The sequence below is a fragment of the Pseudochaenichthys georgianus genome, unplaced genomic scaffold (genome assembly GCF_902827115.2).
Source record: "Pseudochaenichthys georgianus unplaced genomic scaffold, fPseGeo1.2 scaffold_485_arrow_ctg1, whole genome shotgun sequence".
Classification (NCBI taxonomy): domain Eukaryota; kingdom Metazoa; phylum Chordata; class Actinopteri; order Perciformes; family Channichthyidae; genus Pseudochaenichthys; species Pseudochaenichthys georgianus.
In genome coordinates this window covers 47501-72500 of record NW_027263049.1, presented here as the reverse complement: position 1 = coordinate 72500, position 25000 = coordinate 47501, and the positions used below count along the sequence as shown (strand labels likewise).

General features: G+C 44.1%; 1 protein-coding gene across 1 annotated transcript in view; it reads left to right on the top strand.

Annotated features, from left to right (window-relative positions):
* Positions 1 to 5724: 5724 nt before the first annotated feature.
* LOC117442840 (uncharacterized) overlaps positions 5725 to 25000 on the top strand; it is a 39820-nt gene continuing 20544 nt past the window's right edge. Inside the window, exons 1-7 of the mRNA XM_034078802.2 lie at positions 5725 to 5749; positions 6223 to 6338; positions 7613 to 7825; positions 15587 to 15655; positions 18137 to 19492; positions 19771 to 19915; positions 20182 to 20278. Coding sequence (XP_033934693.1) covers positions 5725 to 5749; positions 6223 to 6338; positions 7613 to 7825; positions 15587 to 15655; positions 18137 to 19492; positions 19771 to 19915; positions 20182 to 20278 — 2021 coding nt within the window. The remainder of the gene's footprint in view (positions 5750 to 6222; positions 6339 to 7612; positions 7826 to 15586; positions 15656 to 18136; positions 19493 to 19770; positions 19916 to 20181; positions 20279 to 25000) is intronic.

Here is a 25000-nt window from a genome sequence, read left to right as displayed (position 1 = left end):
TCATCTAGAGACTCTGCACCGTGCTCTGATGCTGCTGCTTTGCTTTATGAACGTGGACAACAGAGAAACATATTCTTCAGGACCAAAGCTGGAACTGAAATAAAAAAGGAAAGTGAAACTTATGCTCGTCACCCTCTCCCTCCGGTCCACATTAATACAAATTATCCCAATACGTATGATTGTATGAACTAAAGATCTTAAAATCAATACAGATGTATTTATTATAAACATTAGTGGTCCTTAACATCTATCACTGTGTATATCACCATTCAAACATCTTTTAGAAGTTGAACAAACCCCACACAGCTCAGTAAAGACTGAAATGTTGACTTTATTTGATAATTTCAGTGAAAACTAACGTTCATATTTCTCTTTTTGATTATAATACTGATGAACGTTCAGAACAAAGCACTTTGGCAACTTACCACCTATGTTTTAAAAAGCTTAATAAGCACCGTAACTTTCATGATATAATTTCTCCGTCATAATCGGTTGTTTCCGTGAACGGCCGACTGTTGAGTGACGGCAAATGCTGCGGCTGCAATGCATTGTGGGGCAGCATTTTCGCTTCTCCTGTCGGTTAGGGAGGTCCAGTGGTTCCTAAGCTAAAGGAGGTTATAAAGGAAGTTTGAAACCTCCTTTCCTATCATTCTCATCATTCTAGAGAATTCGAACGGCACTTATCATGGCTGCCACTGAGGGACTTCCGGGTCATTTCACTCCTTTAGGAAGGTTCCTAAGCTAAATGGACTATTCGACTTCAGCCCACAAGTGACACCTCTCAGGAAGATTATTGTACACAGCAAGATCTGAAACCTGTCAGTATCATAATAATAATAATAATAATAATAATAATAATAATAATAATAATAATAATAATAATAATAGATTATATTTAGGGCTTTTCAAGGACTCAACATCGCTTTACAATAAAAGGGAAGGTTAGGGGGGGGGGTATAGGACTATCAATGATGGGGGGGGCTATGAGTAGACAGGAGAAGAGATGAGTTTTGAAAAGATACTGGAACACTGAGGGTCTCAGAATAGCGGAGATCTTGGAGGAGGGAATTCCAGATCCAGCTGCCACTGAAAATGCTCTGTCCTCAAAGCTGCCTTGGACCCGGGGGGACAGGAGACCGGCTGAGGTGGATCTGAGGGGCCGTGAGGGTTGGTAGGGGGTGAGAAGACCAGTGAGATAGGGGGGGGGGGGAGGCAGGAGGAAATGAAGGTAGGATAGGTCGTTCAGCTGCAGGTAATTGCACCCTCTCGGATCTTTGCAATTTTGCGGAGGTGGTGAAATTAGGATTTGACCGAGGGGGAGGATGTAGATGATGAAGAGGAGGGGGCCGAGTACTGATCCCTGGGGAACGCCTGGGTGACTGAGGCCGTGGCAGAGGAGTGTTTGTGGAGGGAGGTGAAGTGAGATCGCTGTGTGTGTGTGTGTGTGTGTGTGTGTGTGTGTGTGTGTGTGTGTGTGTGTGTGTGTGTGTGTGTGTGTGTGTGTGTGTGTGTGTGTGTGTGTGTGTGTGTGTGTGTGTGTGTGTGTGTGTGTGTGTGTGTGTGTGTGTGTGTGTGTGTGTGTGTGTGTGTGTGTGTGTGTGTGTGTGTGTGTGTGTGTGTGTGTGATGTTTCTTAACCAAAATGACAGAAATTGAATAAAAACACATGTTATTCTAATACGGGTCTTTTTGACCCACTTATGGAAGAGTGTAGGGTCCAGTCACTCGTGCATCTAAGGGTTAACTTGCAACTCGAGCACATGTTCTACACAATGACTCTATCCCATGTGATTATACAGAGGGTGTTCAGGGCCAACATTGTGCACATGGGTCATACAACTCGTACCTGCTGGCATTAATCTGTCACATGATCAATTTGACATGATGAGCCACATTATTGATTATTCTCCTCCACGCCCCGAACTCAAACATTTCTCAAAACGACTCCGACTGGCTTTTTGTGACCTTTAACCTCCCCCCCCCAACAGCAGTCAACAACCTGCGAGAAGCCCGAGGGAGAAACCTCCCTTTGTGACGTCTCAGAAAGATGTCTGTCAATCCTCAAAGAATGTGATGCTTCTTTCGAGCTGAATGTGTTTCAGCAGATATTCTCTCTGGGCTCGGGTGTAAAAGCTGCTCAGTAAATAATACACTTCATTGAAGTATATATTATTGGTTATATATCAACACACGAACATAACACATGACTTAATACTAGATATTGATAGGATTCTTCTTCTTCTCATTAGTGGAATGCTGTTTACATATTAAACTATTCAGCCTGTTCAGGAATCGATGGGAAACCTTCAACTTTTTAAAAATATTTCATACATTTTGAAATATTCGGCTTTTTAAACTCTTTTTTTAACATTGAAGTCAATGGGAGATGCCTTCAAATCCTGTTTTCCTACACCTTGTGCCAAATGCTACTCCTTCCACATACTTTCAGCCAGACACTTCATTCCAACTTTCAAATGATCACAAGACCTTCAGCTATTTTCCTTTTGATATCTTTTAAACTTTTTGAGATATTGAACTTTGTTTGGAGCTTAGCAGAGAGGCCTTTTTCAGATTTTAACATTAGAGTGGATGGAGCAGCTCCTTAAAGAGCCTGTGACACGAGTTTCCCCCATCATCCACACCCATCACTTTGAGTAAATATTGTCCCCTTGAAACCGTTACTAAACTGATTTTGGATATTTGTACTTTGATAACCATTAATCTGCACTTCAATGTTGACCATTTTCTGGATCTTCTCGGGGATTCTTCAAGTCCCGCCAAATGATGTGTGACGTCATTGCGGGCACAGCGCTCCAACTGCACCGTTCAGTGCACTGATAATAACGTTACTCAACCGGATTTGTATTGTTTCAATATCAGCATTAACGTTATGATTCACATGGACATATCTAACTTCTCTCTTTTCTGTAACGTTCTGAAAACATTAGCTTTGTTCTACACTTATTTCACAGGAGACGTAGTTGATCAGTCTTACCTCATTCCTTCCGTCTACTTCACCGAATGCTTCTCTATTTGTTCTGTCCCGTTCAAAATGAAATCGCCGCCAATCACATTTCAGCTCGCGCCAAGGACTGGCTCTCGTCTTGTGCTGCATTCACTTGCACTCGGAGATTAGAGATTTTTTCTCATAAATGTCCGATGAGCCACAACTTTTATTTCAAAACAAAGCTGCCAACTGGGGTGGCAGCTGGGGTGGCAAGGATGTGTTTTAGGGTGGCAGCTGCCACCCCATGCCACCCCGGTAGATCCGCCCCTGCTCTGCAATCCAAAACGTCTTTTTTTAAATCTACCAAAATCCTGAAATCAGGTCCTTCTTTGAGGGAGGGGCCTTTTCATTCATTGACACCTGTGATTTAGAGATTTGGTAGAAACCTGTTTACGAGGACCTCAAAGCAAAGTATTTGCTCCGGGGCTTCTCGGACACTGGAAAGTGTTCTGAAATTTTAAATACACGAATAACCAGACTGAGAAGTTTTCAGGAATGTTTGCATCAGTCTTTAGGGGCTGGAAGATAAGAAACAGCATAAGAAGAGACGGAGCGAGACACAGCACCACATCAGAGCTGCACCTGCAGGACCAGGACCAGGACCAGAGAGCCATCAGCTGCCCCAGAGAACCATCAGCTTCCCAGAGAACCATCAGCTTCCCAGAGAGCCATCAGCTGCCCCAGAGAACCATCAGCTGCCCCAGAGAGCCATCAGCTGCCCCAGAGAGCCATCAGCTGCCCCAGAGAGCCATCAGCTGCCCCGGACCTCCAGACGGTGAGTCTCCACTTGTTTTCCTCTCCTCACGGTCCTGCAGCCCCGTCAGGAAGCCTCCTGTGACTCGGGGCAGGGACCAGTCCCCTCAGGAACACAGAGAATCCTGAAGAGAGGTCCGTGTGAATGCTGAATGCTCAGCTTTCTGAGTAACGTACGGGGAGCAGGTAGAAGCTGAAGTCTTAGCACTTCCTCCATTGACTTCTGTCGTGAAATGCTGAAGAATTATGATGAATATTAATCAAAGCATTCCTAACTGAGATTAACGTTTTGATGTTTGAACCGAGTTTGTGGCTTGAACAGGTCCAGAAAGTAATAACGCACCTTTGGAAAACAAAGACAAAACTGCGCCGCTTATTTAAATGATTTGAAGATCGTCTTGGTGACTTTCATAGCGCTCCAGCTTATTTCTGATCTTGTAATGATTCCTTATTCTGCACTAAATAGCTGTGACAGTGTTTAATAACCCCCCCCCCCCAGAATCAGACCTGCAGACCTGCTGGATGATAATAGTGAAGCTGAGGAAAATGATTGCCAGATATGGGTTCTGTTAAATACCACCAGTACAGGGGCGGCTCTAGGGGGGGCCTCGATCACGAGCTACCGGTATCTCGCAAGCCCTCAATAGCCCCCACTTTACAAATATGTTTTTTTTTTGTTTTTTTTAACGCAAGCCGTCATCGCCAAGGAGGAGCACACAGCCTCTGTGAGAGAGAGAGAGAGAGAGAGAGAGAGAGAGAGAGAGAGAGAGAGAGAGAGAGAGAGAGAGATAGAGAGAGAGAGCACCTTTATCTATTTAAACTGTGGGTTTTCTCTGGAAGTTTTTCCTTGTACGATGTGAGGGTCTAAGGACAGAGGGTCTAAGGACAGAGGGTCTGAGGACAGAGGGTCTGAGGACAGAGGTTCTGAGGACAGAGGGTCTAAGGACAGAGGGTCTAAGGAAAGAGGGTCTCAGGACAGAGGGTGTCGTTTTTCTCATACTGATACTCTGAACAATCTGTGCTGTTGTATTTGCTGTAACGTGTCTCTACTGTAGGCTAATTTTATTTTATGTACAGCACTTTGGCTCCACCAGACATCCTTTATAAATGTGCTATTTAAATAAAACTTTATTTGGTTTAATGTGTTGTAAAAAATCAAGAAGTCATTCCAATGTGTATAGGACAGTAAAAAAAACAGTTTGAAAAGGGAGTGATTAGTAAAATATGCATAAATAAAAAGAAAGAATGCTAACTAGGTAACATAAGAATAAACAAGTTCAAATGATTTGTTATTGGTTGTGATCACATTCTAAAGATGATTGGATTATTGAAAAGTAAACATCTCTCTTTCATCTGAGTGCTGAGAGCTGTTTCCATACTTTGATGTTGCTCTCAAAGTGCTCCAGATTGATGCATGCCCCCGGACCCCCCTAGAGGAGGTGAGGACCCCCCTAGAGGAGGTGAGGACCCCCACTAAATAAATCAGGTTCAAATAATTAAATTGCATACATGTTCTTTTAGTAAACACTGAACGCGGGTCCCACAGACCCAAACAGCGCACAGAGGTTAAAGGTCAGCATATAATAATGTGAAATGAAACAAATACCAAAAACTGTATTGCATTGTTTTCTTAGGTGTATGCACAATTACTTCATACAGTCTTTGTCTTTTTCGTCCTGCATTTATCCCCAGCCTGGCCCCCCCAGTCAAATTGGTCTAGAACCGCCACTGCACCAGTATGTCTTCTCATCTCAATGTCTCAGTCTTGTTCACAGCCTCTTTGCGTCACTAAAGTGGTGGCATCAGGGAACCAGTCAGGGAGCATTTGACGGGATTAGAGAACTTTGTTTTGAATCTTCAGGAAGTGTATGAACCACTTCCTGCCGAGGACCCTTCATTGTGTACGCTGTTATTGTGTGTTATCGTGCGTTAACCCGGTGTGTGTGCCTCTTCCTCTGCAGAGTCATGAAGCTGCTCCTCCTGCTGGCAGGTAAGCAGCATCGCAGGCTTCACTGTGACAAACAACATGTGTTTGAAAGGCATTATGAATGTGTTTCAAAGTCAAGTCCTCTGTGCAGAGTCACTGCGAGTGTGTAATAGCCCCGCACTACTCTACTGTCTTCTTTGTGCAAATAAAACAATATAATGTTTGAATGATAGACTTTTAAAACATGAGCTCATCCATGAAATCAATATAAATGTGAACGAGCTCTTATTCAACATGTTGATGGCTTGAGGTAATGAGGGGGTTAGCCTTCAACCACTTGTATTTATGAATGGCACAGAACCCAGATACCCTGTATACATTCACCCTGAAGGAGCACATGTTTACAGAACAAATATGTACATCGTTATTCACTCATTGCACTGATGAGTGTCACTTCAAGTCAGAGGAGAGGCTTCAGGGAGCGATGAGTGTTCAGGTTGTTCCTGATGGATGTGTTTCTCCTGGAACACCTGCAGTTGCTGCCAGCCAGATGGAGCTCTCTGCCTCTGTAAGGGTCACTCTGAATGCTCCTGGTGGAAACATCGACATCAGCGCCCTGCCCATCACTTTCTATGGAAAAACATACACCTGGGTACACGTGAGTACAATGAACCCCTGCCTGTGTTTCCTGTGATCATCCAGCACACACACTGACTGCTGAGGACTGGCATTATTACACATATTACACATATTACACATATTACACGTAATACACATATTACACATAATACACATAATACACATAATACACATATTACACATATTACACATATTACACGTAATACACATAATACACATATTGCACATATTACACATGATACACATAATACACACAATACACATAATACACATATTACACATATTACACATAATACACATAATACACATATTACACATAATACACATACAACACATATTACACATAATACACATATTACACATAATACACATAATATATATATCCTTTATTTAACCAGGTAAAAAACTCATTGAGATTAAAATCTCTTTTCCAAGAGTGACCTGGCCAAGAAGGGCAGCATGTACAAAGTTACAACATATAAAACACAGACATGAAAGGCAGACAAATACAGCTGTAAAACACAAATAAAATGGCACATTAGCCAGTCAATATGCGAAGTAAAACAAACTATTAAAATCATTCAAAAACTGGCAACATTTAAAACGATTTCAGGATATACGAGCACTCACATCGACCAATGGTGTCGTGTTCTCTGTCCTTTAAGATGGTACACATGATACACATAATACACATAATACACATATTACACATATTACACATATTACACATAATACACATAATACACATAATACACATAATACACATAATACACATATTACACATAATACACATAATACACATAATACACATAATACACATAATACACATATTACACATATTACACATAATACACATAATACACATAATACACATAATACACATAATACACATAATACACATATTACACATGTTACACATAATACACATAATACACATATTACACATATTACACATAATACATATAATACACATATTACACATACACATGTTACACATATTACACACAGCTGCTCCACCCTTACACGCCCTCTCAGGTCAGCGGGTCACCTGCTCCTGAATGTGCCCAGAACCTAGTCAAAGCTCAGACTTTGATTCCACATGTGTCTCTGTATGAAAGGAGACATAAAGAGTTGTTGGACAGCGGCTTGTAGAAAGGTTTTGATCTCATAATTGATCCTATCTTCTTTCTCCGTCGCTAAAAGCACACCTTGCAGCTCAGACATTTGAGGAGAAGAAACGGTGGAGTGAAAGCCTTCATAATGTAGTTCCTTTTTTTGTTTTTGCAGGTGAAGATGGCCAATAAGGTTGAAGTTTGTTTCAAAAATGCCCCAACTGAGGACGGCATTGACTGTATGATGACCAACGACGGGGTGGCTTCAGACAATCTGGAATACAGCATAAGAATAAGCACATTGAACCCTCGCCCACAATTTGTGAACATCAAAACCCGGTCACTGGGTTACCTGTATTTAAGGTTCAAAAGTGGTGCGACAGGTGATGTGAGTCCTGATCCGATCCCTGTCACACACCGACTGGCTCTCCAGCTGTTTGTACAAAATGAACATTTCAAAGACATTGTGTGGCAAAGACAACTTCAAATCAAAGTTTATTTGTAAAATGTTGGAAGCATTTCCTGATATTTCTCTCTCTGTTCCTGCTTTCAGATGGCTTGGACATTCTACAATCATGGTTTACAAACTGGTCTTCATTTCTATAATTATGCTGGCCGTCCGTTTTCTGATAGTTTAGTAAGTATGACATGAGGCTGTTACCTAACCCTAACCCTTCAGCCCCACCGATGTTTAGAGTAACAATCTGTCAGGTCCCGATACCAATGCAATGTGTTCCTGATTGTTTCTGTGTGGGAAACGCATATCCTAAATCTTCTATGTTAGAAAGCTGCTGTCTTCCAGCCTTCCTCACACTCGATTTCGTGCAGATGTTAGCTTGAAAATGAGGAAAGGAATTTTTTTTGACGAAGAAGGGGAGTCTTGGATTCCCCTCTCCGTTGTAAGTTGCAACGGGGGAGTGGAAAAGTCTCCGGGGCTTCGGCCCGAAGCGCCGAAGGGTTGAGCTTTTTTGAGCCCCTTCTCCGTTTTTTTGAGAATTTTTTTAAACTTCATCTTTGATTATTTTAAGATATAATTGACCGTTTTCTTTACTTTTTTCTTCTTTCCACGGGTGGGGGTGCATGGCAGGCCGCCTATGAGCTCCCAAATTCGGCCTGGAACCTCCAGGAATTGTGGGCTAAGCTCCATAAACTGACAAAGTCACCCAGAAATGTCACTTTTATATCCCAAAAATATATAATACAAATACATATAAATAGTAAAAGATACAATTGTGCTCCGAATTACCCGGAATTTGATTTATATAGCCCCATGATAGTGAATAAAAATCATTTTCATGGAAAAAAGTGTTAAAACGCCTGATTAATACGTAATGCTGGCAGCAGGTTCACTGCTGTTAGCAGGGTCTCACACTCACAGGCACCTAGGCAGAGATCCAGGGTGATGCACAAGGCTTTTCTACCCAGCAATGAGTCTTTGAAAGCTGGGGGAAAGTGCTGTGAATACAGGGAGAGAGCAGCCAGAGAGAAGCGGGGTGTGAGACTCACACAGAGACACAGAGAGCTCCTTGCAGCACATGGCTCTCGCACCCAGACTGCACCCAGAGAGCAGGCTGCTTCACAGCACTTTGTAACCCAGGAAAGCAGCTTGAATCGTGGGTATATGATTGTTAAAAGTGCATTAAACTGTTTTAATTCCAATGCGCATTTGACTGCATAAACAGCCAGTAATATGGACAGGAAACTGTCCATTTCGTCCACATTTGACTCATGAAATGTACAAGAAGATAAGTACAGCAGAGTCACTGCTGATAGCAGGGTCTCACACTCACAGGCACACAGGCAGAGACCCAGGGTGATGCTCATGGCTCTTCCACCCAGCAATAAGTCTTTGAAAGCTGGGGGAAAGTGCTGTGAATAGAGGGAGAGAGCAGCCAGAGAGATCCTTGCAGCGCATGGCTCTTGCACCCAGACTGCACCCAGAGAACAGGCTGCTTCACAGCACCGGGGTATACATGTTTGAAATAGTCTGATACCTCCAGGGCACATCACCGCATTTTACAAGCCAGGGAAGGTGCATGAATCATTGGTAAACATTGTTTAATTGTTTAATTGTTTCTAAATGTGTGGAACAGTGTTTTGTCACTTTCAAAACTCTCCCGTCATTGACCGGAGAAATTGGGTCGATGTTGTATTCAATCTGACCGTTAATATTCCAGTGAGACGAAGTACGTACAATGACCGGAGTGATCCCATGTTAATTTGGTCCCAAAACCGGAAAATTCCCTCACCCTTCAGCCTCACCGATATTTAGAGTAACAATCTGTCAGGTCCCGATACCAATGCAATGTGTTCCTGATTGTTTCTGTGTGGGAAACTCATATCCTAAATCCTCTATGTTAGGAAGCTGCTGTCTTCCAGCCTTCCTCACACTCGCTCTGAATGAGAACTGATCCCTGAGAAGACTTCTGTGCCCTAACCACCCTGAGAGATGAGAACTGAGGCTGTGTGTGATCCATTGTTCCTTTGTATCACCATCAGACATCATTCATATGGATACAGAACAAGCTTTCAGTTCAGCATGGATAGGTGAATGGAGAAGACCACGTGCAGCAGTCTGTTTGCTCCTCGAAGCCTCTCCTTTTAAAACCCTCTTCTTATGTTCACTTCTAAACAGAGATAGGTGTCAGACATAATGTCATACTCAGCCTTAGAGTTTCAGGAAGCAGAAGTCACTCAGCGTCATGTGTTAGCATGAAGACACAGAGAGTTAGTATCAGTGACACCACATGTAGCTGCTAGCATGCAGAGCTAACGGGGCAGGCTGGACTCACAGCACCAGGGGCTGGTGGTTCTGCTCCTTCCTGCCCTCAAGTGGACAAAGGAGTTCATTTGAAACATCAATCTGGAATAATGAAGCAGCTCCCCACTGCTCTCACTGTCACTGCATGCCCTAACATCGGAGGAGATATATCACAAGTGGCCTCTAGAGAACACTTTCATTCATGTTCACAGTTTGAGGTTACCTTTGTTTTTAATGATTGTGTTTACTAGTTATTTTAAATGTGTTTTTAAGGTTCAAACATCTGTCCAGGGGCTACAGACGTAAAAGAGCCTCTTGGCTAACTCTGGCACATTTACAGAACTGGTTCTTAGTGTGCAATGTCCCTGTTAAATAAATAATATACATACAAATATATTCTGTTTATTCCTTTACTAGGAAATGTCTACAAAAGTCGATGGCACGGTGATGGATACCGGGAGGTCACCTGCAGGAGCATCTACTTATCGAGACCTGAGTGGATGCAGAGGCTCAGGTAAGCTGGTCTGGGGTTCCCAAAGAAAGGGATCCTCTAATTCAGGGGTGCCCAACCTTTTTGAACCAAGAGCTACTTTTAAAGTTGCCAGACTGCCGAGATCTACCAGTCCAAATAGAGGGGGGGGGGGTAGTGAACTGTCAACTGGGAGGAGCCTCGCTGCGGGGAAACGGCGGACCTCTGTCGGTGCAACTTCAATGATGCCTTTTAAAGACGTACAAAATGAAGGGCGGTGACAGCTGTCAGCGAATAAAGCCGGCCCTTGACGACCGGCCGTTCTGTGATTCTGCAGACTCTCCAGATGGCCAGTCCGCGGAGGGTGGAAAACACATACCAGAAGAAAACAAAGACATGCAACAGGACGGTGTTCCCACGGGAAACAAAACTTAAAATATTAAGCAAAACAATCTCATCTCTTACCCTTCTTCGGTAAAGCCACGCTCGCATTGCAGATGAGATAGATGGACTTTGAATTGGAATAAACAAAAAAATTATTATCCTCCCACTCGGAGTGAAGATCATATTACATTACATTACATCACATTACATTACATTACATTACATCACATTACATTACATTACATCCCATTACATTACATTACATTACATCCCATTACATTACATCACATTACATTACATCACATTACATTACATTACATCACATTACATCACATTACATTACATTACATCACATTACATTACATCACATTACATTACATCACATTACATCACATTACATTACATCACATTACATCACATTACATCACATTACATCACATTACATTACAACACATTACATTACATCACATTACATCACATTACATTACATCACATTACATCACATTACATTACATCACATTACATTACATCACATCACATTACATCACATTACATTACATCACATTACATCACATTACATCACATTACATTACATCACATCACATCACATTACATCACATCACATCATATTACATTACATCACATTACATCACATCACATTACATCACATTACATTACATTACATCACATTACATCACATCACATCACATTACATCACATCACATTACATTACATCACATTACATCACATCACATTACATCACATTACATCACATCACATTACATCACATTACATTACATTACATCACATTACATTACATCACATTACCTTACATCACATTACATTACATTACATCACATTACCTTACATCACATTACATTACATTACATTATATCACATTACATCACATCCCATTACATTACATCACATTACATCACATTACATTACATCACATCACATCACATTACATTACATTACAACACATTACATCACATCACATTACATCACATTACATCACATTACATTACATCACATTACATTACATTACATCACATTACATCACATTACATCCCATTACATCACATCACATCACATTACATCACATTACGTTACATCACGTCACATCACGTTACATTACATTACATCACATTACATTACATCACATTACGTTACATCACATTACATTACATCACATTACATTACATTACATTACATCACATTACATCACATTACATTACATCACATTACATTACATTACATCACATTACATTACATCACATTACGTTACATCACATCACATTACATCACATTACATTACATCACATCACATCACATTACATTACATCACATTACATTACATCACATTACATCACATTACATTACATCACATTACATTACATCACATTACATTACATCACATTACAATACATCCCATTACATTACATTACATTACATTACATCACATTACATCACATTACATTACATCACATTACATCACATTACATCACATTACATTACATCACATTACATCACATTACATTACATTACATCACATTACATCACATTACATTACATCACGTTACATCACGTTACATTACGTTACATCACGTTACATCACATTACATTACATTACATCACATTACATCACATCACATTACATTACATCACATCACATCACATTACATTACATTACATCACATTACATCACATTACATCACATTACGTTACATCACGTTACATCACATTACATTACATTACATCACATTACATTACATCACATTACATCACATTACATTACATCACATTACATCACATTACATTACATCACATTACATTACATCACATTACATCACATTACATCACATTACATTACATTACATTACATTACATCACATTACATCACATTACATCACATTACATCACATTACATTACATCACATTACATTACATCACATTATATTACATCACATTACATCACATTACATTACATCACATTATATTACATCACATTACATCACATTACATTACATCACATTACATTACATCACATTACATCACATGTCGCTTGTTGTCAACACTGTGGGCAATCCCCACTGGAACAATTTGGGTTGAAGTGTCTCAAATAATACACATGAACCTGGAGATGAGCACACTCCATGACATGTTACTTGTTAGAGGCTTTTATCCAAAGCGACGTACATACTCAACACTGTGGGCAATCCCCACGGGGTGAAATGTCTCAGGGACACAACGACATGCTGACTGCAGCGGGGTTTGAACCTGCAGTGCAACACGCCTCCCGATATATTTTGGGCTTTTTTGGTTCTGCCATAATTGCGGTCTTGTGTGTGTGCGGACTGTCACTCCTGTTGACACGGAAGGCTTCTCAATACTCAAATTTCCCCTTCTCGACTCCTTGACTCCTCGGTCCTCCGGTAGTGACCCGGAAATGAATTTCAGTGCGCCATGTTGAAGGACATCTCATTTCTCTAAATGCACGCAGGAGGCTCTCTGGAGGAGCTCTAACCGAGGAGAGAGGAGAGAGGAGGCTCTCTGGAGGAGCTATAACTGAGGATACACTGATGGGTCCTCCACGTTCTGGGAACGGTGGAGGCGTGACGCACGGCCGGACTGATCTCAGCCAATCACAGCTCTGCATGCATTCCCTGGATATTATTTTAGAAACTGCTCTCATCGTGACGCGATGTTTCCAGAGAGACCAGCTGTGAGGTCCGTGCAGAAAGCAGAGCAGTGTGTATAATATATATCACTCAGTATAACAGACCTGCTCTCTTTATTTGCTTTAGTTAATAATAAAATAATAAAATTCAATAACGTGCTTTAACCACCAGGTGTCCCTTTCTATCAGCTGATTACCGTTATGGTGTAAATACAGCCTATCTACAATTGGATCAAATATAAAAGTGAACCGAATTAGTGTTGATACTGCAAGGAGACGTATTGTGTGAAAAGAAATGTAAGATGTTGTTTAATGGCTGATATATTTATGATCCACGTCACGTTTTCAGTTCCTCATGTTTGTCCAGAAGTCTTCTCCTCAGGGCTCTATAAATACAGAACTACGGCAGATATGTAATACTTAATGCAGCCGAACCGTGTATTACAATGCCGTTATGTGCTGACTTTCAAAGAGAAAAGAAAGCACACTCGGAATAAAGTGTTATTATATTTTTAAAAAACGTTTTCAGATTTCACATCACATAAACACCAAATCCCAGCATGCATTGCGGCTAAACCATCCAATCATCGAGCTGAGGATCTTGCCTACGTCTGTTTCCGGTTTCCGGTTTCATTCATCACCGATATATTCCCCATTTCAGCTACCAGAGAGAGAGAGAGGGGGGGGATATATCCAGTCTCTGAAGCCTTCACGGACAACGTCAGCTAACTAGTGCCCACTGCCCACAGCCACGCCCCGACACATGGGGTCACGCGGTCGACTGGTTGGGCACCCCTGCTCTAAGTTAAATGTGATACTTGTCATGTCTGTTGTTGCCCTATCTTAACTTCTGCCTGTAGTCACTGAAGTGTAATGTCATTACCTCCATTCTCCCCCAAGGTGGCGCTATAATGCCGGGTTCAGAGATGCCCAACTTAGGGCCCAGCGCAGAGCCCTGCTCTGTTGAAGTCTGTTCTCTGTCTGCAGTCCTCGCTAATGTCCTAGCATGTGGGCCCGAGGAGGTTTGCCAAGCGGACAACACGTAAATATGTGCTCTTTCTATCAGGACTAAAGGTCTGACTGATTTGAATAAAGTGTCCCATGTGATCGAACCCTCCATGAGAGAGGGAGGATATTATCCACCTGAGGATTATTGCAGTTATTGATGAATCTGTTCCTATTTCTATCACCCCTTTCCACCAAAGCAGTTCCAGGGTCAGTTCAGAGCTAGTGCCCGATAGCTCTCCAGTCCTTTCATGGTTTCCATGAGCAGAACTGGTTCGTGTTAGGAACCAGAGCACTGCTGGACTGGAACCAAGGACCAGGTCTGTGTGGAGGCTGGGTCAGATCACTAGAGCCGTAGAGATACGCTCTCTCTCATGGCCCGCTTTGAGGAGCAGCACGACCCGTTCTCCTGTTGTTTTCATACCAGCTTTCAGGTGTGATCACTTCATACCGTAGGCTACACGAGCTGTCATATCAGATCACAAGTGAAATCCTATTGAAAGAACGCCGGTAGAAAGGCCAAATGACACAATGATAGCAACATGTGCTCATACAAAGCATTCATGGAGAATAATTAAAACGCGTAACCATCTAATGTTCATCATGTGTTGTATTATAAATATGTTTAATTTAGTTTGATGGCTCTAATCTGGTTGCTGCTTCATCAGACTGGCTATGCTAACATCATCCATATGACACAGGAAAACGTTTGCAAGTAACGTCAAACATTGCACATTAAAACTGAACAGAATGTGAATCACTGGGGAGATCTGCATCTGTTGCTTTGGAGACAGTCAGCAGTGAATCACTGACTGCCTCTAAAGCAACGGTGGATGCCTCTGAATCCTAGTGGGAACAGATCAACCTGGACCTGAAGAAGAGCAATGAGAGCACAGCTCCAATGCAGCCCGCCATTGCTGTAGGTTTTGCCTGAGCTGGCTTTGCTGGAAAATGCAGGGACGGAAACAGTGCAGTCGAATGAACAGGTAGCTGGTCCAACACGGAGAACCAACCGTCCCAACTAACACGCTCTCCTTTCAGTGGAAAGGGGTTTCCAGTCCATCCGTTATTGTTTCTGATCAGCTGGGGAACGGTGTTTAGTTTAGTCAATTTATTGAACATGTCAGAAACAAAAAAATATAACAATAATATATATATTCTCTTTTTTTCACTCAGATTAATAATTATAACAAAGTACCAAAAAAACAAATAATAACAAACAAAAAAAAAAATAATAATAATTTTCAGATAGTCTCTGTTCATGTTCAACAGGGGCAAGAAGAAGCTTAAAAAAACTTTTCTGGTCCTACCCCCTCTAACATAATTGTTTCTTATAAAACATTAGGTCATCGTCATCAGCGACATGTTTTTCTTGTTAATCTTTTCTTTTTTTTCTTTCTTTTTTTACAAAATAATCAGAAAGAAATTACTTTTTACAATTACAAGAAATAACAACAAATGGGATTTTACAGGTCCTGTTCATAACCATTAATGATTTGACTCCTAAATAATAATTTCATTTTAGATAGACTTCCACAGACTAACACCTTTTGATGAGATGCAATGAAGTTTGGCATTTGTTCGTACGGGTGGTTTTTTGAAAATACAGTCCCTGGATATTATGAGGTAATTGTTGATTTTCGGCTTTGAACATCATTTGAATAGTTTTATAGTCAACCAGGTATTGTAGTTTTAGTATTTTTAGTTTGATGAACAATTTATTTGTTGGTTCTCTGTAGGTAGTTTTATGTATAACTCGTATGGCTCTTTTTTGCAGGACGAAGATAGGATGTGTATTTGTTTTATATGTGTTCCCCCAAACTTCCACACAATACATCATGTATGGAAGTATGAAGGAGCAGTACAGCATAAACAAAGAAGCTTGATTAATTAGGTATTTGGCTTTATTCAGAATTGCTATTGATTTGGATATTTTGGCTTTGATATAGCTTATATGTGGTTTCAAACTTAATTTATTGTCTATGATTACTCCAAGGAACTTTATTTCCGATACTCTTTCTAATTGGACGCCAATTATAGTGAGTTTCTTCTCTGTATTGGTCGATCGATTCCCAAATATAATGAGTTTGGTTTTGCTTGCGTTCAATGTTAATTTATTTTGGTCAAACCAGATCTTCATCCTGCTCAGTTCCTTCTCCATTGTGACCAATAGCTGTTCTAAATCGTCCCCACAGCAGAGTAGACTTGTGTCGTCTGCAAAAAGAATGGTTTTAATAATTTTTGATACTTCACATATATTGTTAATATACAGAATAAATTGTAATGGCCCCAAGACTGAGCCCTGAGGCCCCCCACATGTAACCTGCAGTAGTTGTGATTTATGGCTTTGTAGTTCAACGTACTATTCCCTGTTGTGTAGGTAGCTGCATAGCCATGATAGTGCAACACCTCTAATGCCATATCTCTGTAGTTTTTTAATTAATAATTCATGGTCAACCGTGTCAAATGCTTTTTTAAGGTCCAGAAATATCCCTATTGCATATTCTTTCTTTTCTATTGCCTTAGTAATGTGTTCCATACATTCTATAACTGCAAATGATGTAGTTCTGTTTGCTCTGAAACCATATTGTTGTTCATAGAGTATGTTATGTTTGGTGATGAAGTCATTTAGTCTTGTATAGTAGATTTTTTCCAGTATTTTAGAAAACTGTGAGAGCAATGAAATTAGTCTATAGTTTGACAGTACATGTTTATCTCCAGATTTATGTATTGGTATGACTTTAGCCGTTTTCATTTTATTTGGAAATACACCGGTTTGTATTGACTGATTACAGATGTGAGTTAGTGGTTTGGCTATACATTCAATAATGTTTTTAACTGTATACATGTCAATATCATGACAGTCTGTAGACCTTTTACTCTTAAGTTTTTTAACTGTGTCAATAATTTCATTTTCATCAGTCCCTCTTAAGAATATAGTTTGACGGTGCAGTCTATACATCCTAAAAAACGTTCTCCACTTATTTCCCATTGCCCTTCTTTGCCATGGTGGGCCTCGTGAGGGACACGTTATGAACGGAGATCCCGATGGACGCACAGCGTCTCGGTGTGTGCGCAGTGTTCCTATAAAGACATCCTTTGACCTCTCCTCCGTGCCTTTCACGTTCAATCCTCCGAGGCCAGCTCCATCAGTATTGTAGTTCTGCGTCCATAAGACCACACCGCAGATATCCGGTTGTCCCAAGTCGAGTTGAGCTGCAACATTACCCATAATGCAACATATTAACATTTCTACACTGTAGCTTTAGTCATATGCATATGCAGGTCTCCCTTGAAAAAGAGATCTATGATCTCAATGGGACCAATCTGGTTAAATAAAGGTTTGAAATGAAATGAAATGAAATATGACAATAAAACCTTTGAATTGAATGTCATTCAGGTGCGCTGCTCCTGCCCCTGCTCCTGCCTCTACTCCTGCCCTTACTCCTGCCCCTACTCCTGCCCCTACTCCTGCCCCTACTCCTGCCCCTACTCCTGCCTCTACTCCTACTCCTACTCCTTCCCCTACTCCTGCCCCTACTCCTGCCCCTACTCCTGCCCTTACTCCTGCCCCTACTCCTGCCCTTACTCCTGCCCCTACTCCTGCCCTTACTCCTGCCCCTACTCCTGCCCCTACTCCTGCCCTTACTCCTGCCCCTACTCCTGCCCCTACTCCTGCCCTTACTCCTGCCCTTACTCCTGCCCTACTCCTGCCCCTACTACTGCCCCTACTCCTGCCCCTACTCCTGCCCCTACTCCTGCCCTTACTCCTGCCCTTACTCCTGCCCCTACTCCTGCCCCTACTCCTTCCTTTACTCCTGCCCCTACTCCTGCCCTTACTCCTGCCCCTACTCCTGCCCCTACTCCTGCCCCTACTCCTGCCCTTACTCCTGCCCCTACTCCTGCCCTTACTCCTGCCCCTACTCCTGCCCCTACTCCTGCCCCTACTCCTGCCCCTCCTCCTGACCCTACTCCTGCCCCTACTCCTGCCCCTACTCCTGCCCCTACTCCTGCCCATGCTCCTGCCCTTACTCCTGCCCCTACTCCTGCCCCTACTCCTGCCCCTACTCCTGCCCCTCCTCTTGCCCCTACTCCTGCCCCTACTCCTGCCCCTACTCCTGCCCCTACTCCTGCCCATGCTCCTGCCCTTACTCCTGCCCCTACTCCTGCCCCTACTCCTGCCCCTACTCCTGCCCCTACCCCTACTCCTGCCCCTACTCCTGCCCTTACTCCTGCCCCTGCTCCTGCCCCTACTCCTGCCCTTACTCCTGCCCATGCTCCTGCCCTTACTCCTGCCCCTACTCCTGCCCCTACTCCTGCCCCTACTCCTGCCCCTACCCCTACTCCTGCCCCTACTCCTGCCCTTACTCCTGCCCCTACTCCTGCCCCTACTCCTGCCCCTACTCCTGCCCCTACCCCTACTCCTGCCCTTACTCCTGCCCCTGCTCCTGCCCCTACTCCTGCCCCTACTCCTGCCCCTACTCCTGAGGCCCCTGAGGCCCCTCAGGCCCCTGAGGCCCCTGAGGCTCCGGTGGTGTGCACGGTGACGGGCTCCACGGTGATCGGTTTCCACGGAGCAGTGCACTCTGTCCAGCATCGCTGTGCCTACAGTCTGATGGAGCCTGAAGGCAGCGCCAGCTTCAACCTCATGGCGGCTTTCAGGGAGCGCCGGCGTACAGATGTTCCTCTTCTGGACCACCTGATCCTGTCGCTGCCAGGTGTGACCATGTATCTGGAGCAAGGAGGAAGAGTTCGGGTGAGGAAGAGCAGGGCACAGGGTGGGGGGCTTGATCACTTTGTGTTGCTGTATTTAACGTGCACTCACTTTGTAGAGCAGCATCAAATAGAAGAACTACATTCATTCTAAAAACCCTACAATTATTCCTTTCTGCCAATGAGAGGCATACGAAGCGTCTTGTCTTTTTCTATTGGTTGTTATATTTACTCGTATGAAACACAAGGCAGCGTTCAGGTGTTCAATTCCCTGTGTGTGTGTGTCTGTCTGTCTGTCTGTCTGTCTGTCTGTCTGTGTAGGTTGGCGATAAAGCTCTGGTGCTCAACAGCGCGCCTCAGCCGCATCACGGCGTGGAGCTCTCCAAGGACCCGGCTGGAGTCACTGCTAAGTTACCCAACTCCAACATGACTCTCTTTTTCGATGGCAACACTGCACATGTGTCAGGTACTGAGCGATGAGCACGAGAAGTGGCTGCTTCATTTCCCATCCACAGGGATTGTTAGAGATTTCTAATCTGAACACGTCACAGTTCCCAGCTAGCATGACTAACAGAAATATTCTATCATTTACCTTTCTGAGGAATCATGTAACGACACTCAATATCAGTCAGGGCCTTTAAACACATTTAGTGGTATTGCATTTTAACAATCATGTTAAAATACAGCTTGAACTTTATTGATTTGTCTTTATTGTCTCCTCACATCCACCAGGAAATGAAGCTATGGAGGGTTTGTGTGGCCGCCCGTTAAACTCCAGCTGGACCACTTCCCCGATAGCAGAGAAGTCCTCTTCCTTCAGCCCCCCCGGGTACCCCTTATTCTGACTGATATCAGCTGTTTCTAATGATATGGTCCTCTTCCTTCAGACCCCCCCCTCCCCGGGTACCACTTATTCTGACTGATATCAGCTGTTTCTAATGATATGGTCCTCTTCCTTCAGACCCCCCCCCCCCCGGGTACCCCTTATTCTGAATGATATCAGCTGTTTCTAATGATATGGTCCTCTCCCTTCAGACCCCCCCCCGGGTACCCCTTAGTCTGACTGATATCAGCTGTTTCTAATCATATGGTCCTCTTCCTTCAGACCCCCCCCCCCCCCCGGGTACCCCCCCGGTACCCCTTAGTCTGACTGATATCAGCTGTTTCTAATCATATGGTCCTCTTCCTTCAGAACCCCCCCCCCCCCCCCCCCCCCCCCGGTACCCCTTAGTCTGACTGATATCAGCTGTTTCTAATGATATAATCCTCTTCCTTCAGCCCCCCCGGGTACCCCTTAGTCTGACTGATATCAGCTGTTTCTAATGATATAGTCCTCTTCCTTCAGCCCCCCCGGGTACCCCTTAGTCTGACTGATATCAGCTGTTTCTAATGATATAGTCCTCTCCCTTCAGCCCCCCCGGGTAGCCCTTAGTCTGACTGATATCAGCTGTTTCCAATGATATAGTCCTCTCCCTTAAGCCCCCCCCGGGTTCCCCTTAGTCCGACTGATATCATCTGTTTCTAATGATATAGTCCTCTCCCTTCAGCCCCCCCGGGTACCCCTTAGTCTGACTGATATCAGCTGTTTCCAATGATATAGTCCTCTCCCTTAAGCCCCCCCCGGGTACCCCTTAGTCTGACTGATATCAGCTGTTTCTAATGATATAGTCCTCTTCCTTCAGCCCCCCCGGGTACCCCTTAGTCCGACTGATATCAGCTGTTTCTAATGATATGGTCCTCTTCCTTCAGCCCCCCCGGGTACCCCTTAGTCTGTCTGATATCAGCTGTTTCTAATGATATAGTCCTCTTCCTTCAGCCCCCCCGGGTACCCCTTAGTCCGACTGATATCAGCTGTTTCTAATGATATGGTCCTCTTCCTTCAGCCCCCCCGGGTACCCCTTAGTCTAACTGATATCAGCTGTTTCTAATGATATAGTCCTCTTCCTTCAGCCCCCCCCGGGTACCCCTTAGTCCGACTGATATCAGCTGTTTCTAATGATATGGTCCTCTTCCTTCAGCCCCCCCGGGTACCCCTTAGTCTGTCTGATATCAGCTATTTCTAATGATATGGTCCTCTCCATTCAGCCCCCCCGGGTACCCCTTAGTCTGTCTGATATCAGCTGTTTCTAATGATATAGTCCTCTTCCTTCAGCCCCCCCGGGTACCCCTTAGTCTGACTGATATCAGCTGTTTCTAATGATATAGTCCTCTTCCTTCAGCCCCCCCGGGTACCCCTTAGTCTGACTGATATCAGCTGTTTCTAATGATATGGTCCTCTTCCTTCAGACCCCCCCCCCCCCCCGGGTACCCCCTTAGTCTGACTGATATCAGCTGTTTCTAATGATATAGTCCTCTTCCTTCAGACCCCCCCCCCCCCCGGGTACCCTTTATTCTGACTGATATCAGCTGTTTCTAATGATATAGTCCTCTTCCCTTCAGCCCCCCCGGGTACCCCTTAGTCTGACTGATATCAGCTGTTTCTAATGATATAGTCCTCTCCCTTCAGCCCCCCCGGGTTCTCCTTAGTCTGACTGATATCAGCTGTTTCTAATCATATGGTCCTCTTCCTTCAGCCCCCCCGGCTACCCCTTAGTCTGACTGATATCAGCTGTTTCTAATGATATAGTCCTCTCCCTTCAGCCCCCCCGGGTACCCCTTAGTCTAACTGATATCAGCTGTTTCTAATGATATAGTCCTCTTCCTTCATCCCCCCCGGGTACCCCTTAGTCCGACTGATATCAGCTGTTTCTAATGATATGGTCCTCTTCCTTCAGCCCCCCCGGGTACCCCTTAGTCTGTCTGATATCAGCTATTTCTAATGATATGGTCCTCTCCATTCAGCCCCCCCGGGTACCCCTTAGTCTGTCTGATATCAGCTATTTCTAATGATATAGTCCTCTTCCTTCAACCCCCCCCGGGTACCCCCTTAGTCTAACTGATATCAGCTGTTTCTAATGATATAGTCCTCTTCCTTCAGCCCCCCCGGGTACCCCTTAGTCCGACTGATATCAGCTGTTTCTAATGATATGGTCCTCTTCCTTCAGCCCCCCCGGGTACCCTTTATTCTGACTGATATCAGCTGTTTCTAATGATATAGTCCTCTCCCTTCAGCCCCCCCGGGTACCCCTTAGTCTGACTGATATCAGCTGTTTCTAATTATATAGTCCTCTCCCTTCAGCCCCCCCGGGTTCTCCTTAGTCTGACTGATATCAGCTGTTTCTAATCATATGGTCCTCTTCCTTCAGCCCCCCCGGGTACCCCTTAGTCTGACTGATATCAGCTGTTTCTAATGATATAGTCCTCTTCCTTCAGCCCCCCCGGGTACCCCTTAGTCTGACTGATATCAGCTGTTTCTAATGATATGGTCCTCTTCCTTCAGACCCCCCCCCCCCCCCGGGTACCCCTTAGTCTGACTGATATCAGCTGTTTCTAATGATATAGTCCTCTTCCTTCAGACCCCCCCCCCCCCCCCCCGGGTACCCTTTATTCTGACTGATATCAGCTGTTTCTAATGATATAGTCCTCTCCCTTCAGCCCCCCCGGGTACCCCTTAGTCTGACTGATATCAGCTGTTTCTAATGATATAGTCCTCTCCCTTCAGCCCCCCCGGGTTCTCCTTAGTCTGACTGATATCAGCTGTTTCTAATGATATAGTCCTCTCCCTTCAGCCCCCCCGGGTACCCCTTAGTCTAACTGATATCAGCTGTTTCTAATGATATAGTCCTCTTCCTTCATCCCCCCCGGGTACCCCTTAGTCCGACTGATATCAGCTGTTTCTAATGATATGGTCCTCTTCCTTCAGCCCCCCCGGGTACCCCTTAGTCTGTCTGATATCAGCTATTTCTAATGATATGGTCCTCTCCATTCAGCCCCCCCGGGTACCCCTTAGTCTGTCTGATATCAGCTATTTCTAATGATATAGTCCTCTTCCTTCAGCCCCCCCCGGGTACCCCCTTAGTCTAACTGATATCAGCTGTTTCTAATGATATAGTCCTCTTCCTTCAGCCCCCCCGGGTACCCCTTAGTCCGACTGATATCAGCTGTTTCTAATGATATGGTCCTCTTCCTTCAGCCCCCCCGGGTACCCTTTATTCTGACTGATATCAGCTGTTTCTAATGATATAGTCCTCTCCCTTCAGCCCCCCCGGGTACCCCTTAGTCTGACTGATATCAGCTGTTTATAATTATATAGTCCTCTCCCTTCAGCCCCCCCGGGTTCTCCTTAGTCTGACTGATATCAGCTGTTTCTAATCATATGGTCCTCTTCCTTCAGCCCCCCCGGGTACCCCTTAGTCTGACTCTTATCAGCTGTTTCTAATGATATAGTCCTCTCCCTTCAGCCCCCCCGGGTACCCCTTAGTCTAACTGATATCAGCTGTTTCTAATGATATAGTCCTCTTCCTTCAGCCCCCCCGGGTACCCCTTAGTCCGACTGATATCAGCTGTTTCTAATGATATGGTCCTCTTCCTTCAGCCCCCCCGGGTACCCCTTAGTCTGTCTGATATCAGCTATTTCTAATGATATGGTCCTCTCCATTCAGCCCCCCCGGGTACCCCTTAGTCTGTCTGATATCAGCTATTTCTAATGATATAGTCCTCTTCCTTCAGCCCCCCCCCCGGGTACCCCCTTAGTCTAACTGATATCAGCTGTTTCTAATGATATAGTCCTCTTCCTTCAGCCCCCCCGGGTACCCCTTAGTCTGACTGATATCAGCTGTTTCTAATGATATAGTCCTCTCCCTTCAGCCCCCCCGGGTACCCCTTAGTCTAACTGATATCAGCTGTTTCTAATGATATGGTCCTCTTCCTTCAGCCCCCCCGGGTACCCCTTAGTCTGTCTGATATCAGCTATTTCTAATGATATGGTCCTCTCCATTCAGCCCCCCCGGGTACCCCTTAGTCTGTCTGATATCAGCTATTTCTAATGATATAGTCCTCTTCCTTCAGCCCCCCCCCCGGGTACCCCCTTAGTCTAACTGATATCAGCTGTTTCTAATGATATAGTCCTCTTCCTTCAGCCCCCCCGGGTACCCCTTAGTCCGACTGATATCAGCTGTTTCTAATGATATGGTCCTCTTCCTTCAGCCCCCCCGGGTACCCCTTAGTCTGTCTGATATCAGCTGTTCCTAATGATATAGTCCTCTTCCTTCAGCCCCCCCCCCCCGGGTACCCCTTAGTCTGACTGATATCAGCTGTTTCTAATGATATGGTCCTCTTCCTTCAGCCCCCCCGGGTACCCCTTAGTCTGTCTGATATCAGCTGTTCCTAATGATATAGTCCTCTTCCTTCAGCCCCCCCCCCCCGGGTACCCCTTAGTCTGACTGATATCAGCTGTTTCTAATGATATGGTCCTCTTCCTTCAGCCCCCCCGGGTACCCCTTAGTCTGACTGATATCAGCTGTTTCTAATGATATGGTCCTCTTCCTTCAGCCCCCCCGGGTACCCCTTAGTCCGACTGATATCAGCTGTTTCTAATGATATGGTCCTCTTCCTTCAGCCCCCCCCCCCCCCGGGTACCCCTTAGTCTGACTGATATCAGCTGTTTCTAATG